This window comes from Engystomops pustulosus, chromosome 10, assembly GCF_040894005.1.
Source record: "Engystomops pustulosus chromosome 10, aEngPut4.maternal, whole genome shotgun sequence".
NCBI lineage: Eukaryota > Metazoa > Chordata > Amphibia > Anura > Leptodactylidae > Engystomops > Engystomops pustulosus.
Genome location: NC_092420.1, coordinates 102,692,590 through 102,718,701, shown reverse-complemented (window position 1 = coordinate 102,718,701; position 26,112 = coordinate 102,692,590). Strand labels below are relative to the sequence as shown.

Here is a 26,112-nt window from a genome sequence, read left to right as displayed (position 1 = left end):
ATGACCCGCCCTTGCCCTGGTGACCCCATATAACCCCGGCACATGACCCGCCCTTGCCCTGGTGACCCCATATAACCCCGGGACATGACCCGCCCTGGTGCCCCCATATAACCCTGGTACATGACCCGCCCTGGCCCTGGTGACCCCATATAACCCCAGTACATGACCCGCCCTGGCCCTGGTGACCCCATATAACCCCAGTACATGACCCGCCCTTGCCCTGGTGACCCCATATAACCCCGGTACATGACCCGCCCTTGCCCTGGTGACCCCATATAACCCCGGTACATGACCCGCCCTGGTGACCCCATATACCCCCGGCACATGACCCGCCCTTTCCCTGGTGCCCATCACATGCCGCCCGTCTCCAGGTGATGAGGATTCAGCGTCTTTATTCCGTATTCCCCTCTGGAGCCGCAGACACTCCGTGTGACCCGCGTCGCGTATAAATATTTAACTAGGATTCGTTCCCGACGCGGCGTAAAACTGGGGAAAAAACAGGAAACTTCTGACAAGTGTAAAATTAAGTGGCAAATCTCCCAGGACTTGTCACCATGAAATAGTAATGAGGAGATGTGGCTTTAATAATCTATTTCCAGGCAAAGCGGAAGATTCATGTATAAAAAAGTCCCAATTACCCAGAACCCCCCGGCCACAGGGACCGGCGCCCCAGGTGATCCGGGACTTATCCGGACCCGGAGCGTCTTCTACCAGCGAGTATCTGAGACATTCATAACCTCAGGAGCTACAAATATCATTCAATAAGATAAGGGGGCGAACCATGGGGCAGAGGCACAAGAAGGGGACCCCCTATCAGTCACAGCTTTACTATCTGCATCCCCCGAACACAGAAAGCGTATAGTACAGTGGTAGTAACTGAGTATGTGTTCTGTCTAGTCCTATTCTGCAGCACAGTACTACTACTCCTATCCTGCATATATGGGCACAGTACTACTACTCCGATCCTGTATATATAGGCACAGCACAGTACTACTACTCCTATCCTGCATATATGGGCACAGTACTACTACTCCTATCCTGTATATGTGAGCACAGTACTACTACTCCTATCCTGTATATATAGGCACAGCACAGTACTACTACCCCTATCCTGTATACATGGGCACAGTACTACTACTCCTATCCTGTATATATGGGCATAGTACTACTACTCCTATCCTGTATATATGGGCACAGCACAGTACTACTACCCCTATCCTGTATACATGGGCACAGTACTACAACTCCTATCCTGTATATATAGGCACAGTACTACTACTCCTATCCTGCATATATGGGCACAGTACTACTACTCCTATACTGTATATATAGGCACAGCACAGTACTACTACTCCTATCCTGTATACATGGGCACAGCACAGTACTACTACTCCTATCCTGTATATATGGGCACAGCACAGTACTACTACTCCTATCCTGTATATATGGGCACAGTACAGTACTACTACTCCTATCCTGTATATATGGGCACAGCACAGTACTACTACTCCTATCCTGTATATATGGGCACAGCACAGTACTACTACTCCTATCCTGTATATATGGGCACTGCACAGTACTACTACTCCTATCCTGCATATATGGGCACAGTACTACTACTCCTATCCTGTATATGTGAGCACAGTACTACTACTCCTATCCTGTATATATAGGCACAGCACAGTACTACTACCCCTATCCTGTATACATGGGCACAGTACTACTACTCCTATCCTGTATATATGGGCATAGTACTACTACTCCTATCCTGTATATATGGGCACAGCACAGTACTACTACCCCTATCCTGTATACATGGGCACAGTACTACAACTCCTTTCCTGTATATATAGGCACAGTACTACTACTCCTATCCTGCATATATGGGCACAGTACTACTACTCCTATACTGTATATATAGGCACAGCACAGTACTACTACTCCTATCCTGTATACATGGGCACAGCACAGTACTACTACTCCTATCCTGTATATATGGGCACAGCACAGTACTACTACTCCTATCCTGTATATATGGGCACAGTACAGTACTACTACTCCTATCCTGTATATATGGGCACAGCACAGTACTACTACTCCTATCCTGTATATATGGGCACAGCACAGTACTACTACTCCTATCCTGTATATATGGGCACAGCACAGTACTACTACTCCTATCCTGTATATATGGGCACTGCACAGTACTACTACTCCTATCCTGCATATATGGGCACAGTACTACTACTCCTATCCTGTATATGTGAGCACAGTACTACTACTCCTATCCTGTATATATAGGCACAGCACAGTACTACTACCCCTATCCTGTATACATGGGCACAGTACTACTACTCCTATCCTGTATATATGGGCATAGTACTACTACTCCTATCCTGTATATATGGGCACAGCACAGTACTACTACCCCTATCCTGTATACATGGGCACAGTACTACAACTCCTATCCTGTATATATAGGCACAGTACTACTACTCCTATCCTGCATATATGGGCACAGTACTACTACTCCTATACTGTATATATAGGCACAGCACAGTACTACTACTCCTATCCTGTATACATGGGCACAGCACAGTACTACTACTCCTATCCTGTATATATGGGCACAGTACAGTACTACTACTCCTATCCTGTATATATGGGCACAGCACAGTACTACTACTCCTATCCTGTATATATGGGCACAGCACAGTACTACTACTCCTATCCTGTATATATGGGCACAGCACAGTACTACTACTCCTATCCTGTATATATGGGCACTGCACAGTACTACTACTCCTATCCTGTATATATGGGCACAGCACAGTACTACTACTCCTATCCTGTATACATGGGCACAGCACAGTACTACTACTCCTATCCTGTATACATGGGCACAGCACAGTACTACTACTCCTATCCTGTATATATGGGCACAGCACAGTACTACTACTCCTGTCCTGTATATATGGGCACAGCACATTACTACTACTCCTGTCCTGTATATATGGACACAGCACAGTACTACTACTCCTATCCTGTATATATGGGCACAGTACTACTACTCCTATCCTGTATATATAGGCACAGCACAGTACTACTACTCCTATCCTGTATATATGGACACAGCACAGTACTACTACTCCTATCCTGTATATATGAGCACAGCACTACTACTCCTATCCTGTATATATGGACACAGCACAGCACTACTACTCCTATCCTGTATATATAGGCACAGCACAGTACTACTACTCCTGTCCTGTATATATGGACACAGCACAGCACTACTACTCCTATCCTGTATATATAGGCACAGCACAGTACTACTACTCCTATCCTGTATATATGAGCACAGCACTACTACTCCTATCCTGTATATATGGGCACAGCACAGTACTACTACTCCTATCCTGTATATATGGGCACAGCACAGTACTACTACTCCTATCCTGTATACATGGGCACAGCACAGTACTACTACTCCTATCCTGTATATATGGGCACAGCACTACTACTCCTATCCTGTATATATGGGCACAGCACAGTACTACTACTCCTATCCTGTATATATGGGCACAGCACAGTACTACTACTCCTATCCTGTATATATGGGCACAGCACTACTACTCCTATCCTGTATATATGGGCACAGCACAGTACTACTACTCCTATCCTGTATATATGGGCACAGCACAGCACTACTACTCCTATCCTGTATATATAGGCACAGCACAGTACTACTACTCCTATCCTGTATATATGAGCACAGCACTACTACTCCTATCCTGTATATATGGGCACAGCACAGTACTACTACTCCTATCCTGTATACATGGGCACAGCACAGTACTACTACTCCTATCCTGTATATATGGGCACAGCACTACTACTCCTATCCTGTATATATGGGCACAGCACAGCACTACTACTCCTATCCTGTATATATAGGCACAGCACAGTACTACTACTCCTATCCTGTATATATGAGCACAGCACTACTACTCCTATCCTGTATATATGGGCACAGCACAGTACTACTACTCCTATCCTGTATATATGGGCACAGCACAGTACTACTACTCCTATCCTGTATACATGGGCGCAGCACAGTACTACTACTCCTATCCTGTATATATGGGCACAGCACTACTACTCCTATCCTGTATATATGGACACAGCACAGCACTACTACTCCTATCCTGTATATATAGGCACAGCACAGTACTACTACTCCTATCCTGTATATATGAGCACAGCACTACTACTCCTATCCTGTATATATGGGCACAGCACAGTACTACTACTCCTATCCTGTATATATGGGCACAGCACAGTACTACTACTCCTATCCTGTATACATGGGCACAGCACAGTACTACTACTCCTATCCTGTATATATGGGCACAGTACTACTACTCCTATCCTGTATATATGGGCACAGCACAGTACTACTACTCCTATCCTGTATACATGGGCACAGCAAAGTACTACTACTCCTATCTTGTATATATGAGCACAGCACAGTACTACTACTCCTATCCTGTATATATATATGGGCACAGCACATTACTACTACTCCTATCCTGTATATATATATGGGCACAGCACAGTACTACTACTCCTATCCTGTATATATGTGTACAGCACAGTACTACTACTCCTATCCTGTATATATGAGCACAGTACTACTACTCCTATCCTGTATATATGGGCACAGCACAGTACTACTACTCCTATCCTGTATATATGAGCACAGCACAGTACTACTACTCCTATCCTGTATATATGAGCACAGCACAGTACTACTACTCCTATCCTGTATATATGAGCACAGCACAGTACTACTACTCCTATCCTGTTTATATGAGCACAGTACTACTACTCCTATCCTGTTTATATGAGCACAGTACTACTACTCCTATCCTGTTTATATGAGCACAGTACTACTACTCCTATCCTGTATATATGAGCACAGCACAGTACTACTACTCCTGTCCTGTATATATGGGCACAGTACTACTACTCCTATCCTGTATATATGGGTACAGTACTACTACTCCTATCCTGTATATATAGGCACAGTACTACTACTCCTATCCTGTATGTATGGATACAGCACAGTACTACTACTCCTATCCTGTATACATGGGCACAGCACAGTACTACTACTCCTATCCTGTATACATGGGCACAGCACAGTACTACTACTCCTATCCTGTATACATGGGCACAGCACAGTACTACTACTCCTATCCTGTATATATGGACACTGCACAGTACTACTACTCCTATCCTGTATACATGGGCACAGCACAGTACTACTACTCCTATCCTGTATATATGGGCACAGCACAGTACTACTACTCCTATCCTGTATATATGAGCACAGTACTACTACTCCTATCCTGTACTACTATTTTGTATGTACGGTTGCACCTGAGGGTGAATAGGAAACACAATAAGAACTATAAATCTACAGATTGCTGGACAGGTTGTGGAGACGCGTCACTCACCCAACATCAGTGCGATTTTCACCTTCTTGATTTCTTCTATAAAGTAAAACACAAAACATTATAGAGAATAATTAGAAACACACAGAAGATCCAGCAGGAAATTAATGAATAATAGTAAATATTACAGTAAAAATTAGGATTGGACCGAACAGGCAAATTATCAGATGATCCACAAATCAGTTCAAGCATGAAAACAGCGCCACCCGGACCGCACCCGGAACAGCAGCTCACAATCCCAATATTGGGGGTCATTTACTAAGGGCCCGATTCGCGTTTTCCCGACGTGTCACCTGAATATTTCCGATTTGCGCCAATTTCCCCTGAATTGCCCCGGGATTTTGTTGCACGGGATCGGATAGTGGCGCATCGGCGCTGGCATGCACACGACGGAAATTGGGGGGCATGGCCGAACGAAAACCCAATGGATTCAGAAAAACCGCCACATTTAAAAAACAAAAAATTTGTTGCGGAGCTTGCACTTACCTTCACTCAGCCCGGCTCGGTGTATTCCAGTGCGTTCGAGGGAACTTCAGCGCAGCAGCGCCACCTGGTGGACGGCGGAGGAACTACCTTAATAAATCAGATTTGCTTACCCGGTCCATTCGTGATCCAGCGGCGCGTTCTCTCCGCTGGATTCGGGTCCGGCCGGGATTTATTAAGGCAGTTCCTCCGCCGTCCACCAGGTGGCGCTGCTGCGCTGAAGAGCATCAGAACGCACTGGAGTTCACCGGGTCAGGCTGAGTGAATGTAAGTGCATGCTCCGCGACAGATTTTTTTGTTTTAAATGCGGCGGTTTTTCCGCATCCGTCGGGTTTTCGTTCGGCCACGCCCCCCGATTTCCGTTGCATGCATGCCAGCGCCGATGCGCCACAATCCGATCGCGTGCGCCAAAATCCCGGGGCAATTCAGGGGAAATTGGCGCAAATCGGAAATATTCGGGTAACACGTCGGGAAAACGTGAATTGGGCCCTTAGTAAATGACCCCCAATGTCTTTAAATGTCTGATACAGACATTCCAGTTCTACAGCATATAGATCCTGGTGATCTTATATGTAAAATGTAAAAGTGACTCTTCTCGGCTCATTTGCATATTACTTTGGAGGAGATTTTTTTATGAGGGGCTGCTAGTTTAGTGGGGTAAAATCTGCTGACGGGTTCCCTTTGCCGCCACCTGTTTCCATTGCCACTCGACTTTCTCTAATTGATTTTGACAAAGATAAAATATGAAATATGAGAAGGTCCGGGAACTTACCTCTTAGATAATCGTCTCCGAATCTCAGTGCAATATCCTCGCTCTGTGAGGGATAAAGAAGGAGAAGATAATAAGAGAAATCGCGTTATCTGCCGCGTTCTGCGCAATCACAGATTTACGACTTGAGGAAATGAAACCTTGAGTAGAAGCGGAGGAGTCACAGGAATATGAATGGAAGGCGACGCAAGGTGTGAGAGGAGGGGTCCGGCTATCATCACCCAAAATTTACTTAAAGGGGGGGGCACCAGCTCCCAAATCCACCACCTCCCCCCACCTAGTCTACCCCGCGATGTGTACGGAGGTTTATAAGATCCTCGGGAAAACCTTTCCGGATTCCCAGTCATTTTGTCTTTATGCAAATTAGTTTCCTGGTGCACTAGGGGCGGAGTCATGACTGCTGCTGCACCACATCCACACCTCATTATATACAGGACGCCAATCACTATGTAAAGAGGTGGTAAGGGGTGTAGGATGATGTAGAAAAAAGTCAGGTGCCCCAGCAGGTATAGCCACGCCCACAGTGCACCTAGAAAGCTAATTTGCATAAAATACTAAACTTTATCAAATAGTTTTCATAAGAATTATTTTGAACACTTCTTCCTAACGAGGAAGTCTGAAGGTGATGTAATTATATCTATCATGATCCAATTATAAAACTATATAATATACAGTGAGATGACCGCCCCCCCTCCCCCGATAATATATATCAGCTCAGGCATAAAAGTGACTCATCTCAGGCATAAAAGTGACTCATCTCAGGCATAAAAGTGACTCATCTCTCCTCCTTTTCACATGACTTTGGGGGAGATACTTGTGTCAGTGGTTTGATCCCCATCAACAACCTCTCTATAGATCGGATGCAGGGATCTCACTGGATGGTGAATCTGGAGGAGGTGTAGATGGTCCAGGAGAATTTTGCACCTTCCATTTGTTTTCTTCGCTTTACAACAGAAAATGTGCCAAAATGTGACGTTTTCTTTAATGATAATTTTGACTTTGGAGATAAAAAAATGTTCAGCACAAAACCCAATTTCTCATCAAATGTCAGCAGACTAATCCTCATCATCCGCTGGTCTCTTGGCAGCGGCCGAGCATCAATGCGGGGGAAGGTAATGAGATGCTGAGAGATTTTGTGGCCGCGATCCCAAACCATCTCTACGACACATTCCCCATCTGGCGGAACGTTCCCACATTCAGTTGTAATAAATATCCCCCCCCCCCCCACTTCTCTCTTGACGCGTCTCACATTCTTCACGTTCACAAACCGTCTTTTTCCAGACACTTTTAAGCTCCGCCCCTCATCTGACTGACCACGCCCACAACACATCTTAAATCACCAACTATTAAGCACATTGGCCCCGCCCAGATTGTCAAAACAGTATTATGGGAAACGTGCAGTTATAGGGGAGTATTTTGGGTGCCCCCCCATTCTGACCTATAATTAATCATGAGAAATATAACGAGCCCAAGAGACCCAGTACAGCCCTGTGTGTATATGTGTATATATCTAATACTGATTCAGTGCAGTCAGAGAGAGCCAGACTTAGGACACCCCTTTAGTGCTGCCTCAGCCATCGCTCCCGGGAACCTCTAGTGCCTCAGTCCTCCTGCCTGACACCCAGGGCAAGTCTGGAGACTCAAGCCCAGAACTGCAGCTTCCACCACTCGGACTCCGCTCCATCTGTATCATCCCAGGCTGCGTATACTACCGGACTGGTGCACTATTCCTGAGGACCCTCTCCATGACTCTTCCAGCTTGAGAATCTGCTGTGAGACCATTTGGCCACTGCTTGTGGTTCATTAAAAAACCCTGAGTTGATTTGCACAACGTCGCCTCCGTCTGATCCCTGGATATGGCTGTTACCACCACAGGCTCCCCATCAATTACCCAGGGACTCATCTTACAGACACTCAGGGGTTGCCCCAGAGATCCAGCCTCTCCCTCCATATTTCTTGCACACACCACCTGCTGGAGAGCTGCCAGGCTGTAGGACAGTCCTCCGGTCCCCATACCAAGCACCGTAACCACAGCGTGCCCTAGGCCGCAACCGCCAGCCACTCAGGTACTGCGGGCCCCGGCTGCCTCCAGGCCCCAAGAAAAGGCCCCGATGGGGGATGTTGCAAAATTCTTTGGTGAGAGAGAGGAGGGTTTTTCGTAATAAATTGAGATGTAAAGGGAACTTGTCCATGTAGACTGCAGCCAGTGTTATGTATTGTCCCTGGAGAGATGTGTAATCAGACCTCACACTGCTGTGCTCTGTGCTCTCTGCAGCCAGTGTTATGTATTGTCCCTGGAGAGATGTGTAATCAGACCTCACACTGCTGTGCTCTGTGCTCTCTGCAGCCAGTGTTATGTATTGTCCCTGGAGAGATGTGTAATCAGACCTCACACTGCTGTGCTCTGTGCTCTCTGCAGCCAGTGTTATGTATTGTCCCTGGAGAGATGTGTAATCAGACCTCACACTGCTGTGCTCTGTGCTCCCTGCAGCCAGTGTTATGTATTGTCCCTGGAGAGATGTGTAATCAGACCTCACCCTGCTGTGCTCTCTGCAGCCAGTGTTATGTATAGTCCCTGGAGAGATGTGTAATCAGACCTCACACTGCTGTGCTCTCTGCAGCCAGTGTTATGTATTGTCCCTGGAGAGATGTGTAATCAGACCTCACACTGCTGTGCTCTGTGCTCTCCGCAGCCAGTGTTATGTATTGTCCCTGGAGAGATGTGTAATCAGACCTCACACTGCTGTGCTCTGTGCTCTCTGCAGCCAGTGTTATGTATTGTCCCTGGAGAGATGTGTAATCAGACCTCACACTGCTGTGCTCTGTGCTCTCTGCAGCCAGTGTTATGTATTGTCCCTGGAGAGATGTGTAATCAGACCTCACCCTGCTGTGCCCTCTGCAGCCAGTGTTATGTATAGTCCCTGGAGAGATGTGTAATCAGACCTCACACTGCTGTGCTCTGTGCTCTCTGCAGCCAGTGTTATGTACTGTCCCTGGAGAGATGTGTAATCAGACCTCACACTGCTGTGCTCTGTGCTCTCTGCAGCCAGTGTTATGTATTGTCCCTGGAGAGATGTGTAATCAGACCTCACACTGCTGTGCTCTGTGCTCTCTGCAGCCAGTGTTATGTACTGTCCCTGGAGAGATGTGTAATCAGACCTCACACTGCTGTGCTCTGTGCCCTCTGCAGCCAGTGTTATGTATTGTCCCTGGAGAGATGTGATCAGACCTCACACTGCTGTGCTCTGTGCTCTCTGCAGCCAGTGTTATGTATTGTCCCTGGAGAGATGTGTAATCAGACCTCACACTGCTGTGCTCTCTGCAGACAGTGTTATGTATAGTCCCTGGAGAGATGTGTAATCAGACCTCACACTGCTGTGCTCTGTGCTCTCTGCAGCCAGTGTTATGTATTGTCCCTGGAGAGATGTGTAATCAGATCTCACACTGCTGTGCTCTGTGCTCTCTGCAGCCAGTGTTATGTATTGTCCCTGGAGAGATGTGTAATCAGACCTCACACTTCTGTGCCCTGTGCTCTCTGCAGCCAGTGTTATGTAGTGTCCCTGGAGAGATGTGTAATCAGACCTCACACTGCTGTGCTCTGTGCTCTCTGCAGCCAGTGTTATGTATTGTCCCTGAAGAGATGTGTAATCAGACCTCACACTGCTGTGCTCTGTGCTCTCTGCAGCCAGTGTTATGTATTGTCCCTGGAGAGATGTGTAATCAGACCTCACACTGCTGTGCTCTGTGCTCTCTGCAGCCAGTGTTATGTATTGTCCCTGAAGAGATGTGTAATCAGACCTCACACTGCTGTGCTCTGTGCTCTCTGCAGCCAGTGTTATGTACTGTCCCTGGAGAGATGTGTAATCAGACCTCACACTGCTGTGCTCTGTGCTCTCTGCAGCCAGGGTTATGTACTGTCCCTGGAGAGATGTGTAATCAGACCTCACACTGCTGTGCTCTGTGCTCTCTGCAGCCAGTGTTATGTATTGTCCCTGGAGTGATGTGTAATCAGACCTCACACTGCTGTGCTCTGTGCTCTGTGCAGCCAGTGTTATGTATTGTCCCTGGAGAGATGTGTAATCAGACCTCACACTGCTGTGCTCTGTGCTCTCTGCAGCCAGTGTTATGTATTGTACCTGGAGAGATGTGTAATCAGACCTTCGTGTATACAGCACTGGGGTCCTGGGTTCAATTCCCATCCAGTTCAACATCTGCAAAGAGTTTGTATGTTCTCTCCGTGTTTGTGTGGGTTTCTTCCGGGTCCTCCGGTTTCCTCCCACACTCCAACACATACTGGTAGGTGATTAGATTGTGACCCCATTGGGGACAGGGACCAATTTGGCAAGCTCTGTGCAGCGCTGTGTAATCTGTGTGCACTATATAAAAAAATAATTATTATTGTTAATGTTAGTAGCAGCAGGACTGTGAAATGTGAAATAAAATTCCAGTATTGTAGCTTCTGGGTGGTGTCCTCACACTGCTGTGCTCTGTGCTCTCTGTAGCCAGTGTGAGGTATTGTCCTTGGAAGGTGATTTATGAGCACGGAGAGTGTTTCTTAGTAGCAGCAGGACTGTGAGATATGGATTTTTTATTCCAGGATTGTAGCTTCTTGGGGAGTATCCTCACACTGCTGTGCTCTTAGCTCTGTGCGTTGAGCTATTCATCGCCTAACCTCTGCTGTAGTATTCAAGCAGAAGCAGAACGTGGTAAGGGGCTGTGGAGCTGCTCAATGCAGAGAGCTAAGAGCACAGCAGTGTGAGGACACTCCTCCAGTGCTCCTAGTTTAGCTTCAATCCTGGTATCTAATTCCAGATTTCACAGTCCTGCAGCTCCTCATCCTACAGAGGTATGACACAGATCTTAAGGGACAATAACTAGTAAAATGAATGATGTGGAGTTGCAATACCCTGGACTACATCCGGACAGTGGGGGCGCTGCAGTGTCTTACACTAAGACCTAAAACTCTTCACCTGGATACAAAGACCCCGCTGTGTCTGCTGTGCTGGCGCCACATCCTGCTGATTACTGCCCGACATGATGCTCGTCACATCCAGCAGCTCCAATGATAATTAGCGAGGACTAATGAATCCACACGTAGGGAGCAGGACACCTCCCAGGTCAGAGGTCACACATCTCATCCGCTCCGGGACACGGAATAATGTTCATTGTCAGGAAATGTTGGAAAATGGAGCAAAGTTCTGGAAGAAAACGAACTTCTTCCTGACAGTGGCCATTGCTGCAGTTTGGGCCATGTGACACGGGGGGCGCTGTTCTGGGGAGAATCTCCATAGGCCACAGCAACAGCCGGAAAAATCCCTAAATGGGGGAGCTCCTGGGGGTAATAAGAGGGGGAGCAGCTTGGGGGGAACAATGTAACAGGGCAGAGATACAATGTGACAGTGAACTGGGGGGGGGGGTGGCTTAAGAAAATAGGCGTGGCTTAGCAAAAATAAATATTCCGTGGCGCATAGTCCACGTTTCTGCGCTGTAAGATTTGGGAGGTGTCTGTATTAATGTGACACTGATACCACAAACACCATGAAAACCTTTTTTATTTTTATGTGCCCCCAACCCCAGTTTTGATCAAACAAAGCTCCAGGCAGAGTCGGGCATTGTCCCTGGAGATCTGTGTAATCTCAGTAGTAACAGGATTGCAGCTGGATGCGGAGCACAGCACAGCCCCTCCCCTCTGAGAGATCTCACAGTCCAGCGCACCAGAGTGCTCCGAATCCAGCTACAATCCTGGAATATAAATGTATTTTTTCTGCCACTAACAACACAGACACAATTGTCCTGGAGAGGTGAGTAATCAGACCACTGGCTGCAGGTTTTATACATTGTACAGTATATTACCCCCACATGGTATATTGCCCTCCAATGCCCCCACATGGTTTTCTGGTGTTTCTTATTCCACTCGGAGCTTCTTTGTAGGAAACCTACCACCAGGATGAAGGCCTGTAAACCCAGCACTGACCTGCTGGTGTGCGCCCCCTCTGGCAGGATCCGCTCTTCTCTAAGCTTCTTATACCCTGGTTTTTTTTTTTTTAAGGATTACAAAATTATGCAAATTAACATGAGGAGCATTTGGGACCCTGGGAGCCCCTCAGGCTCATTTGCATAATGTTTTAAGTACATTTTTAAAAATAAAAACTAGGGCATAAGAAGCTTAGAGAAGAGCAGATCCTGCCATAGGGGGCGCACACCAGTCTGTCAGTGCTGGGTTTCATCCTGGTAGTTGATGTCCTATAAAAAAAATGATTGATGGACAATCCCTTTAAGTAGTAGAATAAAATCATACACCCCCTCCTTGTGTACCAGAGTAGAGACAGCGACACTTCCTCTGTAACCTTGTGTCTTCCCTGAGTACATGCAGGCAGCGCGGAGGGGTCTATGTGACAGGTGGGGGGCAGCGCGGAGGGGTCCATGTGACAGGTGGGGGGGCAGCGCGGAGGGGTCTATGTGACAGGTGGGTGGCAGCGTGGAGGGGTCTATGTGACAGGTGGGTGGCAGCGTGGAGGGGTCTATGTGACAGGTGGGTGGCAGCGCGGAGGGGTCCATGTGACAGGTGGGGGGGGCAGCGCGGAGGGGTCCATGTGACAGGTGGGGGGGGGCAGCGCGGAGGGGTCCATGTGACAGGTGGGGGGGGCAGCGCGGAGGGGTCCATGTGACAGGTGGGGGGCAGCGCTGCGCTGACACATCTTTTTTTCCTGCTCCGGGAGAATCTCTCTGTGTAAAATCCTCTGGGAATTATTCCCACATAAATCGTCCATCCACATGGAGGAGCCAAAAGGAGGGAAGACGCGGCTGTTTATAGGGTGGGGTTCATAGGGCGAGGTCACCTGTGTGTGGGGGAGGTGCACAATTTAAAATACGGGTTCCCTGTGGCTTTTGGGTGACAAGGCCTGAGCACCCATATGTATAACTTTTATAACTCTACATTTCGTGCACCTGTGTGACATCACATGACCAGGGATACAACCAGTCAGGAAAGTGTCTAACCATAAGGAGACCCCCCCTCTTGCAGTGTTCCCCTGTAGATGTGTATTGGGGGATAGCATGGCCCCTGCTCCTCTCCCTTCTGTGTTTTAGGGTTAATAATAGGTCCTATTACGGCGGCTGATTTGAGGGGGGGGCGTGATGGGGCAGACAAGTGCTGACATGTCCCCCCGGGCGGTTTCCCATGGATTTTCTCAGGGAGCTGCACACAATCTCCGTCCCTGCGTCCGAGAGAAGGAGAAAATCTTATGTCACGGAATTCTCTCCGCGCTACAATCGCCAGTTGCCATGGAAACCGCTTTACTCCTCAAATCGCAGGTAACAGTAAAACGGAGAGACCTGCAGAATTTTTGGGAAATCACAAGCGCCTCTCCCATGTACCGAGCGGGGAAATCAGAGGGAACATCATCCCGGAAATTCATAAAACGCGACCAATTAGGAAGTTACATAAAAAGCTCTCGGCGAGCGCAAAACTTAATTGACCTAAAATTAAATTTCTCGGCAAATGAGGCTTCAGTAATTTCTACTATTTATAATGAGCTGCAGAGAGCGCGGCTGCGTGCCGGGAATACATCCATCCGAGGAAAGTATATTCCCAAAATATACAGATAGCGGCAGCAGCGAGGCGCTGGATACAGGGAGGAAACCGGATGTAAAGGGCTTAAAGGGGTCGTCCATCTGCTGGGACCTTCACAAATCACAAGGAAGGAACCCTGCCGATCACCAGAATGGGGTCACTAAGTGCTCAGCGCAGCGCTCTGGTATCTCTGACGCTCCCATTCACTGTCTATGAGAGTGACAACCAAGCGCTGTGCTCAGCAATTTCTGACACTCCCATAAAATGAAATGGAGCAGCAGTAGGAGCGCTCGACCTGCAGATCCATATCAGAACAGGATCTCAATCGCGGGGGTCTGTTGTTGTGATTGGTGGGAGACCCAGCAGTCAGACCTGCGGGGGCGCTCTAGGGAAATACCTGCTCCCGGCCTCCTCTACACATTATAATCGGCTTATTGTGATTACATTGTATTATAGCAACAATCACTGGGGAAAGAGTAATACAAGTGCCCCTATTGCCCCCCACTACTGCCCTGCAGGGAGGGGCTCGGGATCGGAGGGGACACAATACTCATAGGGGATTTCTGTAGAGAGAACAGAGGTGAGTACCTGCTCGTCGGTCTCTGCCGGTGACTCGGCTCCTTCCCCGGCGTCCAGGATGAGGCTTAGGTCGAGCTCGCTGGGTCCTGCGGACAGAGAATAGACGATCTGTAACGTCTCTGCTACTCATTCTACATCCTTATAGACTTAGAGGGGAAGTCTATCACCACCTGTCACCTGATTGTCAGGTGCCACATTAAAGGGATTGTCCAGACCCCGAGATACTCAGCTCTATTATTATACCGTATGACTAGGGCCCCATTCACACCAGCGTCTGCAGAACGCGCTGTGCCCTCTGTCCCATTGTGTCAATAGGTTTAGTCCGACACTCGTGAAACTCTTTGTGCTTTACTTTGCAAGTCGCGTGTGTGAATAATCCCCCATACAAGTCTCCGTAGACGCATCAAAACGCTTCGCCCTCAGACACAGACGGTCGTCACAGAGGCCTCGATCTTCACTCTTTGTCACACGCGTTTTACGGGCGTGAATAACAACAAATGATAATGAATCGGGTCGAAAACTGATGAAAATCGCAGGTAAAAACTTCAGGATTTCACCTGCCGAACCGTAACGTGATCAGCGACGCAGCGAGGAAGACGCCTGGTGCAGCCAATCCCGGGTGGCGGAGATCACGCGTCCTTCGTGGGGTTCAGGAAGCACCAGGAGCAGGACCGTGTGCGTGCAGAGCAGGATAACGCTGAGCCCTGGAAACCGTATCGCAACCCTGAGGAGGCCATCGCGGTGGACAGCACAGAGGGGGCGCACGATGACCCCTCACCTCCTCCTAGTTCATTCCTCCCAATTGTCCCGGATTTTAGGGTCTGCCTTGTTGTCCTGGGCAGTGGGAGGTCGGTCCCTGAATACGTGCGATCTTAATCCTCCAGGGCCAAAAGACAAGCGGGGGCATTAATGTGTGGGGGGGGGGTAACGAGGAAGGAGGCTGCTAAAGAGGGCAATATAAGAGGGGGCTTCATGAAGGGGGTATTATAAGAGGGAGCTACATGAAGGGGGTATTATAAGAGGGGGCTTCATGAAGGGGTATTATAAGAGGGGGCTTCATGAAGGGGGTATTATAAGAGGGAGCTACATGAAGGGGGTATTATAAGAGGGGGCTACATGAAGGGGTATTATAAGAGGGAGCTACATGAAGGGGGTATTATAAGAGGGGGCTACATGAAGGGGGTATTATAAGAGGGAGCTACATGAAGGGGGTATTATAAGAGGGGGCTACATGAAGGGGTATTATAAGAGGGGGCTTCATGAAGGGGGTATTATAAGAGGGAGCTACATGAAGGGGGTATTATAAGAGGGGGCTACATGAAGGGGTATTATAAGAGGGAGCTACATGAAGGGGGTATTATAAGAGGGGGCTTCATGAAGGGGGTATTATAAGAGGGGGCTTCATGAAGGGGGTATTATAAGAGGGGGCTACATGAAGGGGGTATTATAAGAGGGGGCTACATGAAGGGGTATTATAAGAGGGAGCTACATGAAGGGGGTATTATAAGAGGGAGCTACATGAAGGGGGTATTATAAGAGGGGGCTACATGAAGGGGTATTATAAGAGGGAGCTACATGAAGGGGGTATTATAAGAGGGAGCTACATGAAGGGGGTATTATAAGAGGGGGCTACATGAAGGGGTATTATAAGAGGGAGCTACATGAAGGGGGTATTATAAGAGGGGGCTACATGAAGGGGTATTATAAGAGGGGGCTTCATGAAGGGGGTATTATAAGAGGGAGCTACATGAAGGGGGTATTATAAGAGGGGGCTACATGAAGGGGTATTATAAGAGGGAGCTACATGAAGGGGGTATTATAAGAGGGGGCTTCATGAAGGGGGTATTATAAGAGGGAGCTACATGAAGGGGGTATTATAAGAGGGGGCTACATGAAGGGGTATTATAAGAGGGAGCTACATGAAGGGGGTATTATAAGAGGGGGCTTCATGAAGGGGGTATTATAAGAGGGGGCTACATGAAGGGGGTATTATAAGAGGGGGCTACATGAAGGGGGTATTATAAGAGGGGGCTACATGAAGGGGTATTATAAGAGGGAGCTACATGAAGGGGGTATTATAAGAGGGAGCTACATGAAGGGGGTATTATAAGAGGGGGCTACATGAAGGGGTATTATAAGAGGGAGCTACATGAAGGGGGTATTATAAGAGGGAGCTACATGAAGGGGGTATTATAAGAGGGGGCTACATGAAGGGGTATTATAAGAGGGAGCTACATGAAGGGGGTATTATAAGAGGGGGCTACATGAAGGGGGTATTATAAGAGGGAGCTACATGAAGGGGTATTATAAGAGGGGGCTACATGAAGGGGTATTATAAGAGGGAGCTACATGAAGGGGGTATTATAAGAGGGAGCTACATGAAGGGGGTATTATAAGTGGGGGCTACATGAAGGGGGTATTATAAGTGGGGGCTACATGAAGGGGGTATTATAAGAGGGAGCTACATGAAGGGGGTATTATAAGTGGGGGCTACATGAAGGGGGTATTATAAGTGGGGGCTACATGAAGGGGGTATTATAAGTGGGGGCTACATGAAGGGGGTATTATAAGTGGGGGCTACATGAAGGGGGTATTATAAGTGGGGGCTACATGAAGGGGGTATTATAAGAGGGGGCTACATGAAGGGGGTATTATAAGAGGGGGCTACATGAAGGGGGTATTATAAGAGGGAGCTACATGAAGGGGTATTATAAGAGGGGGCTACATGAAGGGGGTATTATAAGTGGGGGCTACATGAAGGGGGTATTATAAGAGGGGGCTTCATGAAGGGGGTATTATAAGAGGGGGCTACATGAAGGGGGTATTATAAGAGGGGGCTTCATGAAGGGGGTATTATAAGAGGGGGCTACATGAAGGGGGTATTATAAGAGGGGGCTACATGAAGGGGTATTATAAGAGGGGGCTACATGAAGGGGGTATTATAAGTGGGGGCTACATGAAGGGGGTATTATAAGAGGGGGCTACATGAAGGGGGTATTATAAGTGGGGGCTACATGAAGGGGGTATTATAAGAGGGGGCTTCATGAAGGGGGTATTATAAGTGGGGGCTACATGAAAGGGGCATTATAAGAGGGGGCTTCATGAAGGGGGTATTAAAAGAGGGGGCTACTTGAGGGGGGTACTATAAGTGGGGGCTACATGAAGGGGGTATTATAAGAGGGGGCTACATGAAGGGGGTATTATAAGTGGGGGCTACATGAAGGGGGTATTATAAGAGGGGGCTTCATGAAGGGGGTATTATAAGTGGGGGCTACATGAAAGGGGCATTATAAGAGGGGGCTACATGAAAGGGGTATTATAAGAGGGGGCTTCATGAAGGGGGTATTAAAAGAGGGGGCTACTTGAGGGGGGTACTATAAGTGGGGGCTAAATAAAGGGGGTATTATAAGTGAAGGAGCAGAAGAGCATTTTTAGCTGCTGGGCCACATTAGGGGTCATTATACAATTTGGGGGGTGGTTATAGGTCACAGAAAGGGGCACATTATAGAGATTTTGGGAGCAGTGGCAGGAATGGGGGCACGTTACGTGTTGGGGAGTCTGTCTTATCCTATGTAGAGGCCATTAGGAAGAGATTATACATTGGGGGTCATTTACTAAGGGCCCGATTTGCGTTTTCCCGACGTGTTACCCGAATATTTCCGGTTTGCGCCGAATGTACCTGAATTGCCCCGGGTTTTTGGCGCACGCGATCGGAATTTGGCGCATCGGCGTCGGTATGCACGCGACGGAAATCGGGGGGCGTGGCCGAACGAAAACCCGACGTATTCGGAAAAACCGCCGCATTTAAAAAAAAAATTGTGTCGCGAAAATTTCACTCACCTTCATCCTGGATAGGCCGGTGTATTTCGAGGCATTCCAGCGGACTTCAGCGCAGCAGCGCCACCTGGTGGAAGGCGGAGGAACTACCATCATAAATCCCGGCCGGACCCGAATCCAGTGCAGAGAACGCGCCGCTGGATCGCGAACGGACCGGGTAAGTAAATCTGCCCCATTGTATACATATTGGGGCAGATTTACTTACCCGGCGCAAATCGGAAATATTCGGGTAACACGTCGGGAAAACGCGAATCGGGCCCTTAGTAAATGACCCCCATTGTGTAGGTGCAGTAGGGGGAAGGGTCAGGGGTCAAAGGCAGTGGGTCAGGACGCTGCAGCTTTGGTCCCTCTTTCCCTAATACAACATTCGTGCCCCCCCTGATTTCTGGGACCCCCCACAATGGCATTGGCTTTTATTATGCATAACCCCGCCCCTGTAGGGGAGGGGCATTAGAATCTGTGAACCGCCCCTTTAATATGACCCCCTCCTAGTCTATGATTATCATCCTGCGCCCCCCTATACTGTGAGCGGTGACTATACGGAGGCCGATCACATTGTGAAGTAACAATTACTCTCCCACATTACGGATTCAGACGACCATGAAAACTTATTAACATTTATCAGATGCCAACGAGGCAAAACGTCTCCCCAACGATCCGTAATGAGCGCAATAAAAGGTTATCTCCTGGCGGTAATTACAGAAAACCCAGAAAAACACCAGAAACGTCCCAGACGAATACATTCACATGCAAATTATACGTCACATTATCAATCACGTACCGCGCCGCGAGCACCTACCTGCAGACGGAGGAACGCGAGGTGATGGAGGATAATAGCGCCGGAGCCGGATCACTCCATTACTATAGGATTATACATACAGAGGCCACGCCCATCCTGAAAGCCGCCATATTGGATCCATAGGAAGATGGTCATGTAACAAATCAAAATAGACCAGAATTGTCTCCAATATCGATTGCAACAATCAGATCTGTAATATCTCCTATGGTTTATCAATGGAAAGTTATTAGAGATCTGATTGCGCCAATCGACATGACCACCTTCCCACTGGACTAACTTGATCCAATATGGCGGCTTTCAAGATGGCGGCCATGCTGCAGCTTCTCGGTCTGATTACTGTTTCTAGTAAGTTGTGCCTCTTGTTCAGCAATAAATATCAGATTCATGAATGTGTTTAATACAATTTTATTACATTCATTAATCTGCAACTACAGTACAACCTCACCGAGACTTCTGTAACCACCAAGCTGGCTGCCTCTACTGTACAAGCGTTCTGGCTCATCCATCCTAGAGACATCCCGCTATTAGGGTCACTGACCTACCAAGCACTGACCCCATCACATGACCTCTGCACTTTGGGTCAATCTTCTACGTCCGGATGTGTCGCTGAGGACTTTTAGCTTTGCCACCGATAGAGATAAACAATCCGTACAGAGCGGCTATCAAAATAATTCATCTCCGCCAATTTACCCACAATGCCCTCTTACGGAGAAACGTCTGGGGAAATTCAGATTCCATCAGCCGACACAATGGAGTGAGAGGATCCAGGAAGGTCAAGGAGGACGAGTCATTATTGCCCTGCGCGGTCAGTGAGTTGTAATAAAGTTCTAGCTATGGATCAGGATAATGAACAGAGCGCGATCAATAGACAAGGTCAGCGCCAGGAGCAAGCGCAGGGTTACTAAAGGGCGGCCCTGATTCATCACTTCATCAATCACAGAGCAGGTAATGAGTCCGACTCCAGGGACAGAACTGGACAGATCCGACCAGCCCGAAAAATGTAGCAACATTATCCACAAAAATCTACCAAACAGAGAGGGGTCGTCTCCAAGATGATCCGTGGTGATCTGACCCCCTGGACCTCCCCTGGGATGTGAGAATAGGGGTAATGCTCAATCTGAATAACACTGCAATCTATGGGAAAAACCTGAATTTATTGGATTTTGGGGACACTAGGGGAAGTAATCACCTGATCACCTTTTTTTCCACCAATGTGAAGGGATCTAGAATCTAGAGATTTGCGTCTGCCGGGATTCACTAAGGTCCATGCGCCCGATGTCCAGCAGGTGCCGCTGCTGCGCCGATGGTCCGCCGGAGTTCACCTGCTTCTTCATGGTGCATGTAAGTGCTGATCTTGCGACACAAATCCGTTTTTTAAATTCCACGGTTTGTCCAAATCCGTCAGGTTGTCCGACGGCCACGCCTTCCCGATTTCTGTCGCGTGAAAGCTGGCTCCGATGCAGCAAAATCAGATCGCGTGCGCCAAAATCCCGGGGCAATTCGGCGCAAAACGGAAATATTCGGGAAACCCGACGAAAATGTGCAATTCGGACCTTTAGTAAATGACCCCCAATGTGTTACCTGCCAGGGCATAGTGACAGCTCAGAAGGTCCATTACATCACCAAAGGGTTTTCCTTATTTGTATGAGACTTATTTCAAAGCATCAAACTGCGTGTACAAGCGTCTATGATCCCTGTACAGATGTTATTGCGACCTCTGGTCCCTGCAACTTTGTGCTCTGCTGTAGTGAAGCTCCATCTCTGTACAAGTCCATTTACTTATGCTCTTTACTTTGTTACATTTTTGCCTATTTTAGACGTTTTCGGGGGAAGGAGTTGCCCCAGTGGAGCCTCCCTGGTTACCGGCTTTCCAAAAAGTTCTAGCCTGATCCCATAATGGTCGTCCGAGTCCCACTGGACTGTGATCATGTGACGAGCGTCAGTAAAGACTTAATAAAGTGATGTTACACTCATCATCCCTGGATTCCACTGTTGCCCTTAACAACCAGGAAAAAAATAACTTCAGAGCCAAAAGCACAAAATAAGAAGAAATCTGATACGTTGTATCCTGCGCCGTCCACGTGACGTGGCAGCGGCTCCCGGGGGCTGGGACACAGGGCTGGGATAAGAGGAGTGTGGATACAATGTAATAGCAGACTGCCCGGAGCACTACAAGTACCAGCATGGACCCAATGTCCTGCACAGGAAATCAGAAGCTCGAAATCTTCAAACTCTTGGGGAGGATTTGCTGAATTTAAACTGTGCCAAAAAACTAGAGTGTCTGCTTTTACCTCCATCTATTCCTGGGAGCCGAATCTACAAGGAGACAGCGGAGGGACAGAGTGTGTGCTCAGATCTCTGGGAAATGCTCACATCTTAGATTACTGCAGCCGCCACTAGGTGGCGCTTAGGATCTTGATGCATACAATATTTTTTCAGTTACATTTTCTTGCCTCTGTAATGGTGGCTGCACCTGTCAGGTCCACAGGGGAGAATGCTGGGACTTCTGGTGCTTCTGGTGGTGCTGGCAGCGTTCTACGACCTCCGGCGCGTCTCCGCGCAGACTCCACCTCTCGTCCGCTACCAGCAGTCTCTGGTGCGCGCTCCGGACAGCGGCTGCTAAGACCTCGCGCTGTTTAGGGGTTGTGCTCTAGACTGCTGGGAGTTGTGGTACCTCTGCATGGTGCCGGCTATTGTGCTTGGTTGTTCTGCACCATGAGGGGCTCCGATCAGGTTCTGGCGGTTCTGGTGTCACTAGTCGCCTGTGCCGGTGTGTGACATCCCTCCATCGCTCGCTCTCTGCATTAGGTGTGACTCGCTCTGTGTCTGGATTGTTGTGATCTCTTGTTTTTGACGTTGACCTTTTGCTTCCTGATTTTGCTCTTGACTTTCCCTCTCGCTGTGACTCCGGCTACTAATCTGGTGTTTTATGTTTGTCAGTCTGTTTGTGTTTTCCCTTCCCGCACTTATCCAGTGTATTCTGTGTTACCCAACCCTGAGTATTATCTCTGTACTGTGACATCGCTGTGTGTATTATCCCCTGTACTGTGACATCACTGTGTGTATTATCTCTGTACTGTGACATCACTGTGTGTATTATCCCTGTACTGTGACATCACTGTGTGTATTATCCCTGTACTGTGACATCACTGTGTGTATTATCCCTGTACTGTGACATCACTGTGTGTATTATCTCTGTACTGTGACATCACTGTGTGTATTACCTCTGTACTGCGACATCACTGTGTGTATTACCTCTGTACTGTGACATCACTGTGTGTATTATCTCTGTACTGTGACATCACTGTGTGTATTATCCTTGTACTGTGACATCGCTGTGTGTATTATTCCTGTACTGTGACATCGCTGTGTGTATTATCCCCTGTACTGTGACATCACTGTGTGTATTATCCTGTACTGTGACATCACTGTGTGTATTATCCCTGTACTGTGACATCACTGTGTGTATTATCCCTGTACTGTGACATCACTGTGTGTATTATCTCTGTACTGTGACATCACTATGTGTATTATCTCTGTACTGTGACATCACTATGTGTATTATCTCTGTACTGAGACATCACTGTGTGTATTATCCCTGTACTGTGACATCACTGTGTGTATTATCCCTGTACTGAGACATCACTGTGTGTATTATCCCTGTACTGTGACATCACTGTGTGTATTACCTCTGTACTGCGACATCACTGTGTGTATTACCTCTGTACTGTGACATCACTGTGTGTATTATCTCTGTACTGTGACATCACTGTGTGTATTATTCCTGTACTGTGACATCGCTGTGTGTATTATCCCTGTACTGTGACATCACTGTGTGTATTATCTCTGTACTGTGACATCACTGTGTGTATTCTCTCTGTACTGTGACATCACTGTGTGTATTATCCCTGTACTGTGACATCGCTGTGTGTATTATCCCTGTACTGTGACATCACTGTGTGTATTATCCCTGTACTGTGACATCACTGTGTGTATTATCCTGTACTGTGACATCGCTGTGTGTATTACCCCTGTACTGTGACATCACTGTGTGTATTATCCCTGTACTGTGACATCACTGTGTGTATTATCCCTGTACTGTGACATCGCTGTGTATATTATCTCTGTACTGTGACATCGCTGTGTGTATTATCTCTGTACTGTGACATCGCTGTGTGTATTATCTCTGTACTGTGACATCACTGTGTGTATTATCCCTGTACTGTGACATCACTGTGTGTATTATCCCTGTACTGTGACATCACTGTGTGTATTATCTCTGTACTGTGACATCACTGTGTGTATTATCCCTGTACTGTGACATCACTGTGTGTATTATCCCTGTACTGTGACATCACTGTGTGTATTATCTCTGTACTGTGACATCACTGTGTGTATTATCCCTGTACTGTGACATCACTGTGTGTATTATACCTGTACTGTGACATCACTGTGTGTATTATCCCTGTACTGTGACATCACTGTGTGTATTATACCTGTACTGTGACCAGGGCCGGATTAAGGGTGGTGGGGGCCCCTGGGCACAAACTGGTGGGGGCCCTTCCAACAATGTTTTTGGAAGTATAAAGCCTGCCAGACTCTTTAGTATATAGCCTGCCAGACCCTGTAGTTTATAGCCTGCAGCCCCCTGTAGAATACAGCCACCGGCTCCCTGTAGTATACAGCCACAAGCCCCCTGTAGAATTTAGCTGCCAGTCCCCTGTAGAAAATGGCCACAAAATAATAAACTTCATACTTACCCTCACCTTCCCTTCCAGTGATCCCATGATGCTCTTCCTCGCTCTTCAGGCAGTCGCCGGCCACTGAAGGCACAGCTGCCATCGCTGGGGGAGATTGCTGATGCACTGTTTTGGCAGCAGCATGTAGTGATCGACTGACTGTCGGAAACTGGTGGGGGCCCCTTAAAAAGTGAAAGTGGTGGGGGCCCCGGGGCTAGAGCCCCAGGAGCCCCTCCTTTAATCCGGCCCTGACTGTGACATCGCTGTGTGTATTATCCCCTGTACTGTGACATCACTGTGTGTATTATCCCTGTACTGTGACATCGCTGTGTGTATTATCCCTGTACTGTGACATCACTGTGTGTATTATCCCTGTCCTGTGACATCACTGTGTGTATTATCCCTGTACTGTGACATCACTGTGTGTATTATCCCTGTACTGTGACATCACTGTGTGTATTATCCCTGTACTGTGACATCACTGTGTATTATCTCTGTACTGTGACATCACTGTGTGTATTATCCCCTGTACTGTGACATCACTGTGTGTATTATCCCTGTACTGTGACATCACTGTGTGTATTATCCCTGTACTGTGACATCACTGTGTGTATTATCCCTGTACTGTGACATCACTGTGTGTATTATCCCTGTACTGTGACATCACTGTGTATTATCTCTGTACTGTGACATCACTGTGTGTATTATCCCTGTACTGTGACATCACTGTATGTATTATCCCTGTACTGTGACATCGCTGTGTGTATTATCCCTGTACTGTGACATCGCTGTGTGTATTATCCCTGTACTGTGACATCGCTGTGTGTATTATCCCTGTACTGTGACATCGCTGTGTGTATTATCCCTGTACTGTGACATCGCTGTGTGTATTATCCCTGTACTGTGACATCGCTGTGTGTATTATCCCTGTACTGTGACATCACTGTGTGTATTATCCCCTGTACTGTGACATCACTGTGTGTATTATCCCCTGTACTGTGACATCACTGTGTGTATTATCCCTGTACTGTGACATCACTGTGTGTATTATCCCCTGTACTGTGACATCACTGTGTGTATTATCCCTGTACTGTGACATCACTGTGTGTATTATCTCTGTACTGTGACATCGCTGTGTGTGTTATCCTGTACTGTGACATCGCTGTGTGTATTATCCCTGTACTGTGACATCACTGTGTATTATCTCTGTACTGTGACATCACTGTGTGTATTACATGATATAATCTTTTAGTTCACCTCTTTCTTTTGTTCCATTTGATGACAATTATTAGCTCTTTGGTGACTTGTTCATAGATTTTACTCACCGGCTGCAGGTTCTTTAGCAGGAAACAACTTATTGTCTACAGCGAGACTGATGTCATAGAAGACGTCCTCCTCGTCCCTGTCCGCGTCAAACTGGAAGGAAGCAACAAAAATGAGACCATTAGCTACACATAGACGTGCGGGAGAAGCCCCGGCCATGACACGTACAGTCACTATATCATACACATAGACGTGCCGGAGAAGCCCCGGCCATGACATGTACAGTCACTATATCATACACATAGACGTGCCGGAGAAGCCCCGGCCATGACATGTACAGTCACTATATCATACACATAGACGTGCCGGAGAAGCCCCGGCCATGACACGTACAGTCACTATATCATACACATAGACGTGCCGGAGAAGCCCCCGGCCATGACATGTACAGTCACTATATCATACACATAGACGTGCCGGAGAAGCCCCGGCCATGACACGTACAGTCACTATATCATACACATAGACGTGCCGGAGAAGCCCCGGCCATG

At 47.7% G+C, this 26,112-nt stretch overlaps 1 protein-coding gene across 3 annotated transcripts in view; it reads right to left on the bottom strand.

The window, feature by feature from the left end:
• Positions 1 to 26,112, bottom strand: part of AK5 (adenylate kinase 5) — a 142,183-nt gene that overhangs the window by 33,198 nt on the left and 82,873 nt on the right. For all 3 annotated transcript variants that reach the window (XM_072127987.1, XM_072127986.1, XM_072127985.1), the window contains exons 7-10: positions 25,624 to 25,714; positions 14,933 to 15,009; positions 6,775 to 6,817; positions 5,523 to 5,558 (exon numbers count right to left, since the gene is read on the bottom strand). In XM_072127987.1, coding sequence (XP_071984088.1) covers positions 5,523 to 5,558; positions 6,775 to 6,817; positions 14,933 to 15,009; positions 25,624 to 25,714 — 247 coding nt within the window. The remainder of the gene's footprint in view (positions 1 to 5,522; positions 5,559 to 6,774; positions 6,818 to 14,932; positions 15,010 to 25,623; positions 25,715 to 26,112) is intronic.